Raw genomic sequence first — 12488 nt, forward strand, 5'->3', positions numbered from 1 at the left:
GATGCCAATCTGTGAGATGCTGTGAACGCAACTCAAACAGCTTCCACGGTGCTCTGTTGCTAAATTCCCAAATTCCTCCACAAAAGGAGACAGACCACTGGGATGGAAACTCCCATAAAGGCTCTGAGTCTTCCCACATGGGCAGAGACGCTGACAGCCTGTCAGAGACCCGAGCGAGGCTGCTTGCTCTCACTGGTGCTCACGCCCGAGACCAGGTGAGAATCAGTTACAACCCCAGAGTCTCAGGACCACCTAAAAACAGAAAACAGAATATGAACAAACGCTCTAGATGACACTGGAGTTATAGGTGACACAGATTCATTGGTTGCTCAATTCATAGGGATTTCACAATCTGTTTTTCTTGGCATTAAGTGAGTGATCTTACAGATTGCTGGAATTGTATCACAGCGATTGCTCAGTGGTGTCTTCTCTACCTGCAGATACCAGACCATGTTGGACTGCTGGCACGGGGAGCCACAGGGGCGACCCACCTTCATTGAGCTGGTGGAAAGCCTGGGAGACCTGCTTCAGGCCAGTGTGCAGCAGGTATGATTAAATGTTACTACTGAAATATTATGCATTGTTTAACTTTCATGGTCAACGGTCCATCAGTATCATAGGTCTGTGTCAAAAATGGCAGGAATGTAGAGTTTATTACCATCAGCTGTTGAGCCCTGGTGTGAAATCAAACAGAAGGTTTATGGTGGAATCATTTTTTCTTATTTAAAGCATTGAAACAAAATTTTAACTTTAAACCCTCACATACTACTACAGTATATTCGTAATATTAGTTTCTAGTTCTGTAGAATGACCACAAGTCCTGCAGCCTGGAGAAGATCCAAAGGGGAAGAAACACTCAGCAAAAACCCTCGGCTGCTTTTAAAATGGCAAAACTTCACAAGAGGAACCAAACTTCAAAACACATGGAAAAACCATGTAATAATTCATGTGACACAAGATAGCATTGTCTGGGATGAATTATATTGTTGGGAGTTTGCTGATTTTACGAGGGTGTCGGACGGCTTAAGAGGTATTCGTCACTTATCAGGCAACTAAAAATATATGGAGGAAAATCACAGCATTTTTGTTTAATGCAAACATTACACTGCAAGAAAGTATTTACATATAAATATGCACAGAAACATTTCGACATTAAATCCACTTTCCTCACTTTCTGGGTAGTGTGTGTGTCAGGAGTGGATCTAAGCAGATTCACTCTGAACACATGGCTCAAGTGTTGCTGCTCTTTTTAACTGCAGCTGTTTGTCAAATGGTGTTGAATCTTCCTGCTGCCAGTGAGTTACTTCTGTTTGTCCACCACGTTTTGTACTGGGTCACATTTGAACTTTACTGTCCGTGAGTCCCTTTCAGATAAATAAGATAAGATTAAAATGTCTGAAAACCTTTGGACCTATGTTATGCTTTGTTGATTTATCCATATTGTATTGGTCACTTGTAATGATCACGATTAAATACATATATGAACATTAATACATCACCTCATCCGTGAACATGATTTACAGCTGATCCAACGCGGCTTCACGCCATCATCAAACTAGGCCTTTTTTATTGTTTTGATTGAGAGACCCCTGGCAGCCAAAGGGACATTTTGAACAATTAATAATTGATATATTTTTCTAATGAATGTCAAAGGGTTTTTGATTGTCTGTTTTGGATCAAGTCGAACCTTCAAATGTGATCTGAAAATGATTAATGGCCCGGTACAGTGTAACCTAACCAGGGACTGACAATTAAAGCAGCAGGACTGATTTTTGTTGAAAGAAAAATAGGGTGTTACTGAGGTCGATGCAGGAAATTAAAGAAAGCGGAACACATGCTGCTTTACAAATGAGTCTGTAACAGTTTCCTACATAAGAAAAGGTCCGGCCTGGAACAGTTGAAGGCTTTGACTCTCATTACTAAGGCTAATGTTACAGTGTGACAGACTCTAACACCATCACCATAGGTTTACTCTGTGTGACCTTAGTTTCTTTGGCTTCTCGCCACAGCCTGGGGATGTATGTTTTTATATCATGCACGCAGCATCACTCTACTTCGATTAAATCCCTTGTCTCTCTTTAATTTGCATCGTGTAAGTAAGAGGCTGTAGTCTGAGATGTTCTGTCTGTGTTTGGTTGATTTAGGAGGGGAAGCACTATATACCCATCAACACAGCCCTGCTGGGTAAGATGGGAGACCCCTCCACCACAGCGCCATCAGAGGAGACAACCACGCGACCCAGCTCCCATTGTGACTCAGGGAGCAACTGGTGAGAACATGGATTCTTCTTCTGTGGTTTACATAACAGACGCCTGAAATTCCTGTGAACATGAAGAGAGGATATTATTTTGTCTCGTCTTCCAGGGCTGAGTCATGTTTTTAGCCACACTAGCAACGGGGCTCCATATGTGGAGATGTCAGTTGTGTGTGTTAGTCCACCACTCTGCTCCAGACTGAAATAATTTCATACCTAGCTGATTTATTGTCTTTACATTTGCTCCAGATACCAGAGGTTCCCAGATAATGAATCCTAATGACTTGGTGATTTGCAGGCTTCTCCTGTTTCAAGTTTTCACTGAAAAGATTAAAGATCAACATCCACTAGTTGAATTTCATACAGATAATAGACTATATACAATGATGGATGACATGACAGCTCCCCAAAAGGGAAGCCAAATCGTCTGAATCATCCCCTAGCGGCTGTTTACAGTATAAGTTCTAAACAAGGCCTCCTCCATGTTAGATGGGACATAGAAGAAACAAAAAAGTTAAGGAACATGCATTATACATTTTTCTCTAAGATCTCATTTTAGTTTGTTCTTATACCATGTCTTATCACTTTAGTCAACCTATAACTTTCCAACTATAATCACTGTCAGCCAAAATTGTTATGTGTCAGTAATAGCATCTTAGAATTTAGCTCAAAGCACCTCTGTGACTAAGTACAGCACTAGCCAGCAGCTAGCATGGCTGTGCACCCTCAGTATTGTTGGTCTCAAATGTGCAGCTGAGTTCAAGATAATTCATTTCCAAGTAAATCACCTTATCTGAAAGACATGAAAACTTATCCGATTCAGCTCTTAGGCTGTTTTGCGAAGGAAATGCCCTAAATTATCTTCCCTGCCTTTCACTGAATAATATCCAAAACAATTATTGTTCCTGCAGCGCTCAGGCTGAGCTCTACAAGGAGAACATGTAGGCCTGACCTAAGCACAATGGGCGGCCTGATTGGCACATGATAAGAAATATACTCCGGGTAACTCCATGGTCACAGCGCTTTCAATATTGTGGCTCCTTTGAGGAATTTCCCCCAAAACCATAGAGTCAGCTTCAAGATTATGTGCACTAAAAACAATATTTTTTAAAGCTTTGGGTTTTCACAAGTCCTCCTAGTGTTTATTGAGGAAGTGTTGAAAAGCAGTAATGACAGTTGCCTCTTAAGCTAAATTAAGCAGTAGTTTTAGCCTCCGAGTGTTGAAATGCAAAGTAAACAATATGTGTTTTCAAAGTACAATGTCACAGACTCTTCACATTGTTGATCTAAGTGATTAAGTTCCTGTGGTTTCTTTGTTTTTGTTGAACTTTGTGGTTTTGCTCCAGCATAATCGAATGATTCTCTGAACAGAAACAGATAATTTCAAGATATTTTAGACCCTTAACACTGGAAATATTTTTTTCCAGGAACATCAAGATCCGTCCCGCTAGTGTGAAAACGTTTGACGAGGTCACCATGGAGGACGGGACAAATGAGAACCATGAGGTGAGTTATTACACCAGAGGCAGACACACAATATTCACCTCCACTGTTCCTAAAACAAGCGAGTTAGGTAACAGACCTTTGATTTAAAACTCCATGTCAGATCATAAATCATATATTTGGCTCAATTGTACGAGATGATATCAGAGTTAAAGTTTTCATATACGTGGTTTATTAGTTAAGTAATTCCACAGCTGTCATGTCACATGGAGTCCCACAAGGCTTAATACTTGGCTCCATTTTATTCAGTTCCCTGTACTGCTGCCCAGCAACTATCAAAAACTGGATGCTAGTTTACCTTCCTGCATCTGATTCCTCTGATGGGTCAAATTTCTAACAGAATCAACCCTCATCAGTCTGGATTCATCTTTAAGCTTCACACCACCTATATAGACATTTTCATAACTTGTCTCTTAAATTGGTTTTATTTTGTTCTGTATGTTCTGCTCAATATAACAATGCTTGACCAATTATTTTATTTCATGTGCACCAGTGAAGCATTTTGTAACTCTGCTTGTTGAAAACTATAGATAACTGGCTTACTGACATTCATATATTAGTTATTTGTTCACTTCAGATAGAAGAATGAAGAATAAAATATTTGTTTTAATTATCCCTTCTCTGTCTTTCCATCATCATCATCAGGGCGGGCGGTCAGACAGTGGGATGGGCCTTTCATCTGACAATATGAAGACACTGAAGCGCCTCGAATCGCTGGCGGGTCGACCACTGAGCATCATGGCTCTTGCGTACGTAGACCACACCGTGCAGCACTACACCCCACATTCCCAGCAGGTCACCACAAACAAAACACTGGAAGGGACTGCAAAATACCTGCATGGAAACCTCCCCGCTGAGCTGGAATGTAGACGCTATAACTGTCATACAACACACACTCAAGTTTCTTCTGTCTTAAAAAGAAGTCAGTGGCCAGTTTTCCCCTTTGTGTGAAGAAAGCATGCGTGAGGGACAGACGCACAAAGGGGAAGTGGGAGGGAAAAGGCTTGAAGGTGACAAACTGAAGGACTGAGCACAAAAGCAGAGCGGCTGCGTCACTTGAGGGCTGGGCTGTTTTAAAAGTGCACACTAAAACCTCTTTGTTTTCACCAGAAGAGCCCTGAATACGATACCTCCCAGACTGACTTAACCTATGACGCATGGCCGTTACAAACACATTTAATCTCAAAAAGAGTGATGCAGACGGTATGTTCTCCAAAGCCCTGCAGAGCATTTGATGACTTTAAGATGTGGATCCTGTCGGGGTGAAAATATAGAACTGTAAAAAAAAAAAATGTAAACACTGAGACAATATGTTCTCACTTAAGGGTGGTATTCAAGGATAAAGTCAAATCTGAATTACCTTTCTGTCTTTTTCTCTTCTTCTAAGGTCTTACCACATAATGAGTTTGCAGGGTTAATGTACGCGGTCAAACACATGTACACAGCAATTACACTTCAAACCTTCTAGTCCTAATGTACTGTACCCTGCACAGTAGCAGACACTACTATGACTATTAATGTGTTCACCTCACATGTAAAATCACCCACCCTCACTGTCTGTTTGATCAATACGGGAAGTTGAGGTGTCCAGGACGCATCCTAGGTCCGTTTGTGGCATCAGGACGTCAGCGTGGCAGAAAGAGTCAAGCCAGGCATGCAGAGATTGATCGAGGCCAGGACTTCCTCACTGGGCAACCACTCAATCACTGCCACCTTTGAACTTAGGAGGGTTTACGAGGGCCTCCCCTGTTAGCTATGGATCTTTTGTGCAGCTCAAGTCCACCTGTTGCTCCCTATGGCTTCATCACTCCTCTAACCTGCCCTCCTTATTTTAGTATAGCACACACACAACTTCAATTCAGCAGACATTGAACATTGTGCTGAGGAAGTTGCCCAAACAAGGATGGAGATTTTGTTTTTGTTTTTAAATGCAAAATTTCAAAATCTGGAGAAAAAGCCCAACAATATTTATTTATGTGACATTATTTATGTCACATTTGACTTTAACCGAGTAGAAGGGATTTTTTTGCTCTGACTCATTTTGTTTCCCAATGCTCATTTCCCAATCGTCGCCTGTGTCAAGCTTGGTATTGGCAAAACAACACTGGACTATTGTAGGGTGTTTTCGATGCCTAGTACACCAGGTAGTTCAGTCATCAGGACGGCATTCCAGTTCAGTGGCATCACTTCCGCCTGCTGGGCTCTGACCCTTTGGCCTCCAGAGAGAAGCTCGGGAAGCCCTTGGCAACCTCCATAGACAATAAGAGGCAATTACTCATATTCTGAGCATCAAATGAAGCAGAAGAACTGGGGATGATTGATTACATCATACATGAATGAGGGAAGGTTTGGGCGATTGTACAGCTTCACAAGGGGCCACTTCTTAAATCACAAATATCAAGCAGGCCTCTATTGTGAGAGGAGTCAAGTCAAGTTATCGTGAAGAAAACAAACCGTTCACGAAAGAGAAGCTTGATGTTGTTCCCAGTACGTCACAGCTGGTAGTTAACCAGTCACTCAGCGCTTCTAATGAAGTGTTATTTCATCAGAATCATTTTTCAAAGGTGCTGCAAAAATGTATAAATGTTTATTTGTAAATGCTCTGAGGCAGGGTTTTGTCCACTTATAGAAGTTTGTTTTTTAAAGGTGGTTATTTGTACTCAAGATTTTCTTTTCTTTTGAGATAACTTATAGAGAGACCAATTATTTTCCTGTCCATGATATTTTGTTTTAATAAGCTTAAACCAGGGAATATTTGGCTTTTTGCTTAAAAATAGTTGTTATGCGGTTTTAGCTAAATATCTAATATCTTCTGTTGTTCAATTAATCTATGAGTCGGCTAATTTCATTTACTTTTAAAATTCTAATCATATTAGATTTTTGCCTTCAATTAATGACGTCTATGACTGAATCAAATTCTTGTTGCAGAGAAAGATTATTTTGTGTTTTTAGAAGCACGATGATAACCTGGTTATGTTTTTATGTACATCAATCAGTTATATTTATTTTCTCTCTCTCTCTGTGTTATCAGGATGAAGGCAGTAAGTAAGAGCAAAGAATCTGTGCTGTGTGACCCAGAGAAGGAGAAGTACCCCCCAACTGTTCCCTCTCTGGACTTCGGCATGAACGACTCGGTGCTGGACGACTCAGCCCTGGACGTCGGCCTGGAGTGTCACAGCCCGCCGCCTGACTACAACTATGTGGTGCGCTACTCCACCCCACCTGTCTAACCTCCAGCTCTTCTTCTCGGCAGCCTGAAGGCCATCGCTTCGTTCTCCTTCGTTTGGACTCTTATCTCCGGACTGTCCTGCGGCAGCATCTGAGAGGGAAACCCCACCAGGTTCCCTCTTAGAACAGACGCTCTGAAACCGCTCGTGAATCTACTCGACTGTTACTTCTGCATCTTCTAAATTCTGGAGCTTCCGCTGTGCAACAAAAGAAAAACCTGTAGAAGTTGATTCAGACATTAGGCCTAAAGCTGCTGGTCCGTTCCATGCTCACTGTGATTTGTCAAACAGCTGAAAGCAGGCTCAGGTATTTCTTTTATCTACTGTGAAAACAAAACGCGATGATTCCACCTTCACCACAGATCTTTACAAACTACATTAAACAATAACTCCCATAAAAGAAAGGAGAAATGATAGCTGAGACCTTTATTTTTTTTTATAATTTGTACTGGGAAAAAAACTGTTTGGTAAAGAGGCTCTTTATGAGGTGCAGCTATTTTTTCATAGGATCTTGGCTAAAGTCAGTAAAAAGCAATATCTAAAATAAGATAATGATAAATTCTGAAAAGTACAAATATAAATATATCAGCTCTATGAACTCAGGTTGGCTCACAGTGACTGAGGAGAGGACTGCTCTGTCATGTGGTGGATGAGGATTTCTTAAGATATAGGAAATCACAGGTTAATGGAGGAAACAGGGTAAAGCTGAGATTCAACAATATATTCAGATTCCTTCTGCCCCAGATCTGGTGTTGAAGAAACTCAAGTTTTTTTGTTTGGTTGAACTAAAAAGAGCGAAGGAAACCAGATGTGTTTATATTTGTTTTGTATAAACTCAGTTTGAAAAACAGAACAAAACTTAATAGAAACGTCTTCTTTAGAAAGCATTAGTGAAATAAACTGTGTATTTATTTAGTAAACACTGTCACTTAGTGTTCACATAGATTCAGATATAAGACCAGTCTTCTTAACTCTAACTCCACACGTACATGCTGTCTGTGCTGCTGTATAAACTGATATTAAAGCTGAGGGAATCTGCCTCTGGAGGAAACACACGTGTGAGTTTTCTCCGTCCTCCCTCCTGTGCTGAGTGTTAGTTAAAGCTTGCAGGGCAGGCTACAACGACTCTGCATGTGTGTGAAGTTCTGTTCCTCTCCACAGTGTTATTATCTGTTCATCTCCATGTTTGAGCAACATTTCAGGCTGATTATTTGTGATACACAATGTATTGTGTGCAAACTGTGGACCAAACCTTCACTCGAACTCATGTGTCGCTGCACACACACCCTGTAGAGAAGCAGTTAGCTCGTAGTCAATGACCTGGTTTTAACATCCGGCCTGAGTGATGGAATGAAAAGTGGTCAGCACTAAATTCAGGTGTGAACACACCCAGATAAATCCTGAATGCATCCTGAGATCCGATCACTTGAACCACAATCGGCGGTGGTCTGGGAAACATTTGGCCACATTCTTCTCGCTGTGTGAACGCAGATGCTTCATGGGTCATGTGTAGGACGGCTTAGTCAGCTGAGTTCCTCTAACAGTTTCATAATGAATCAAACTTGGTTTTACGCCTCTTACCGTCCATTAACTGATGTTTTTGTTACCGCAATGTTAAGACATCGTCAAATATTTCTTCATAGAATATCTTCCCACGGCATCGATTCAGTCAGTCCCTCCTGACTCTGTGACTCTCTCTCTGTTACTCAGGTCCACACACAGACATTGTCATCGGCCACATCTTTAAAGTTTTGAACTTTGTAGACTCAAATGACCCACGTCATTATTTGTATATAGAGCGATTGAGTAAGATTCGATCACAAGCAGGAGACACATTCAGGACGCTTTTTTTGTAAATACCAGGTGTTAACAGGCAAACTCAATTTATGTCTATTTTTGATCATATCTCTCAGGACGAATGTTAATACCAGGTGTGAACAGGGCCTATGATGACTGATGCAAAGTGTAAAGTGGATATTTTGAATCCAAACTGATGTATTATTTGTGGATCCAATTTGTTTAGGATTGTGGACAGGAAGTGATGATGCACTGATACTTTATATCAAGTATAATGTTTGTTTTGTATTCTAAAGCTATATTATTATGAAACAGTGTTGAGGGTTACATTTTATGAAGATTTCTGATTTTTATTTTGCATTTTTATTTAACTCTTAACTCTAGTGCTTAGTAGGAAATTATTGTTCACTGTATTTGTTATTGTTTACCGCCTAACATCGTCATGTTCACTTATTATAACCCAGTCTTTTTTATTTTAGTTACTCCTCTCACGATAACAACCTTAATGCAAAGATAAATTATTAGTATTTGGATTTTGTTGCTTTCTATATATATATCACAATGAGTAATGATTCCTGCAGCAGCTCAAACATCAACGTAGCTTCTTCTGTTTTGTTCATGTAGCGTTAACAAGTTAGTTTGAATGAAAGTGATGTTCCCTGACACTGTTAACTGAGCATATGAAGTAAATAAATAAATAAAGAATTATATATTTATACATTACCAGATATCTTGACTCATAATTGTGTGAAATACAAACAAACATATTGTTATAAAGCAATGCCCTGCACTTTGGCTCTACCAGTGACCAGTGACTCCCTTGATGATCCACTTACTTTTTCTCTAGCGCCACCCTGAGGATCACATTTGAAGTGAATAGTCTTGACAGCCATTAGATGGATTAAGTTGCATTTTCAGGCAGATATGCACTGTATTTTTTAACCTAAATTTAGGCATAAGATTAGACTTAGCCACTTAGCCATAACTTCTGTTTATCAGTTTTCTTTGCAATGACCACTACAGCCTCACAAAGCTGATGGGCGTAGACTCTTTTTGATGTGTTACCGTGTTCTGACCCTTTTTTTTAATGAAGTGAAGAGTCGTTTTCTTCAGCCAGCCATTTCAAGTGAGTTCAAACATATCTCAAAAGCAGCTTCTATAAAAACTCAGAGTGTGACTGATGACAAACTTGAAATCAGTGAACTGTGATGCAGACCAATGATCCCCCAATGTTCCTGGTTAGTGATTCTTTGTTCTTTGTGGAGCCGCCGTGGCTCAGCGTAGACGGAGGGTCATCCACTAACCAAAAGGTCGGTGGTTTGATCCCTGGGCTCCACCAGTTCACATTCCCAAATATATGATGGCTGTGCTGACAGTCTATGATAGAAAATGTGCGTTGTGAATGTGGTCTTTGAGTGAAAAAAACTATAAATACTGTCAATATATTTTTTAAGTCAAAACTCTTAAAGTTAAACCAGTGTCAATTTACAAGCCCTTATCACAGGCTTGAAGTGGTGAAAAATTCCAGTTGTTCACAATAAAGACTCGAGCGGCACCTCGGCCAGAACCCAACAGTCAAGAAACCACACTTATATTCAGTAGATCCAGATTTTTATTGTATCTGCACCAAATTACAGACACCCATAAATATCAATCTGTCACATATGTTTTCATCAAGAGCTGTGAATTACTCTCTGACAAATCAACTGAAATGCTGAAAATCTCACAACGTTAAAGAAAGTGAAAAAAATCCTGGATCCTGGATCCGAATCTATGCAATTTTTGACAGAGTTTTTTCTAATTTGTTTCATGGTATCCCTCCAGCAGCTTTTGCCGAATGCTGCTATCTAACAAAATAGCAAATGTAAATATAACCTAAAGAAAAGTGGGAACATTTTAATAATTTGTAATAATTTAGAAAATGTGTTTTTTATCCCTCTCATTCCTGCAAATCATCTCGGGACCATTCAGATTTATCTTCCAGCCCCTGTGAGGGTCCCGACCTGCATGTTGGGAACACACTCAAATTTGACTTGATTATCTCCACTTGGGTTCTCAGTCCTAAATGAACAGATCTGTTTAGATTGGACTGTGCCATCGGTGCTTGGCTCCTCCGCTGCTCCTTGGACACTGAGAGACTCACTTCCTCACCAGGACACGGTGTCGGCAGCATGTCTGTTCACCGGGACAAAGCCCGTCCAACAAGTGGGGAAGGAAGGAACTTTTAATCATCCTGGTCACGACCGGGGGACGCCACACACTGGGCTTCCTATGGGAGCGTAAGGCCTTCTGCTTACTGGCAGTGGGTGTGGTCCGCATGCCATGAGACAGGTCGGGCCCTTGACTGTCTCCATGTGTCCTCACAATATTTATTATGTTTGCCGGGAGCTGGGTGCCCGACATTACACCCACACACTCATCAACAACCCCCGATGTGGACTATTTCCAGAATGTGAGACACAAACAAACAAGGGAAGGATGTCGGAGGGGAAGGGTATTCTTCACTGTCATGTTTTTTTTTTTCTTCTCAGTAACAAACAGTCCTGTGAATCTGCACCTACACACAGTATTTTTCCATTCAGGCGGAGGTATGACCTTGATACTTCACCTCTGAAGAAACTCAGATAAATTCAAATCTGAATTAAATGCGAGTTCAAGATCTGTATGAAATATAAATATCCTTGACATTAAAGATAACACTTAAGTCTTTATAGCTCAAACAGTCAGACAAGGTATAAATTCTGAACTACATTTTTTAACATAAAAAAGGGTCATGCATAAATTCTGAACTATATTTTTTAACATAAAAAAGAATCATGCATATTAAACATAAGTACAGCGTATTCATACGATAATAATTGTTATTATTATGAGTATTAGTGCTGTTATCATTGCTGACCATTACAATTAGTAATATCATTACATCTATAACTATCTTTATTATTATTATTGTTATAACAACTAGTCCAACAGTGCTTTAAATATTAGTCTCAGAGGTTAGTTGTTAGCCGACTGTTAACTAGCTGTTAGTCAGGACTTATCTCTACTCACAGTGGGAGAAACTATGTGATTCATTACCGTCCAGTTTGTAGTCAGCACCACACCCTCTGTGCCGCCTGCTTGTTTCACTCATTTACAGTAACAGTTGCATTTATGACCCCCCTCCCCCCCACCCATCCCCTTTCTTGAAAGTTTCCAGGGTCTTCTTACCCAAAGCTGCACATTACTCCATTAATCACTCAAAAAGAGGTGTGAATTCAGCCAGATTTCATCTGAATATGAGTAGCTTGAAGTCCTATCATGTACTGATTGGTGGACAAAGCAGGACAAATGTCCCCCCACCCCCTCCCCATATAAACAGCCTCACAATGCTGTTCCCAGACCCCTGCCCAAGAAGGTGACTGGTGAGCCACAGCCAAGCCTCTCATTACAGAACAATGAGCCGGATACTGTCCCTGCTGAATTCCTCACGTCAGGCCACCGTTAACAAGCAGAGTGAAGGGTCAAGTCAACAACATCTACACATTAATAAAGACGTCTATGAAAGGATTCAGCTCCACTGTGTTTCAAAAACAACAGACTGTGAAAGTCTGTTTTTTACAGTAGCTAGAGTAACTGTAATGTTCACAGGTCAGTTCTGACTGAGGAATGGTTGGTCGTTGGTTGGTCGGTCGGTCGGTCGGTCGTTTGGTCGGTCGGTTGGTTGG

At 40.7% G+C, this 12488-nt stretch overlaps 1 protein-coding gene across 1 annotated transcript in view; it reads left to right on the forward strand.

The window, feature by feature from the left end:
* kdrl (kinase insert domain receptor like) overlaps window positions 1-9504 on the forward strand; it is a 42422-nt gene extending 32918 nt beyond the window's left edge. The window contains exons 26-30 of the mRNA XM_062393528.1: window positions 441-546; window positions 2145-2269; window positions 3682-3760; window positions 4403-4506; window positions 6789-9504. Of these exons, the coding sequence (XP_062249512.1) occupies window positions 441-546; window positions 2145-2269; window positions 3682-3760; window positions 4403-4506; window positions 6789-6987 (613 nt within the window). The 3' untranslated portion in view covers window positions 6988-9504. The remainder of the gene's footprint in view (window positions 1-440; window positions 547-2144; window positions 2270-3681; window positions 3761-4402; window positions 4507-6788) is intronic.
* The last annotated feature ends 2984 nt before the right edge of the window (window positions 9505-12488 follow it).

The sequence above is a fragment of the Platichthys flesus genome, chromosome 8 (genome assembly GCF_949316205.1).
Source record: "Platichthys flesus chromosome 8, fPlaFle2.1, whole genome shotgun sequence".
Classification (NCBI taxonomy): Eukaryota; Metazoa; Chordata; class Actinopteri; order Pleuronectiformes; family Pleuronectidae; genus Platichthys; species Platichthys flesus.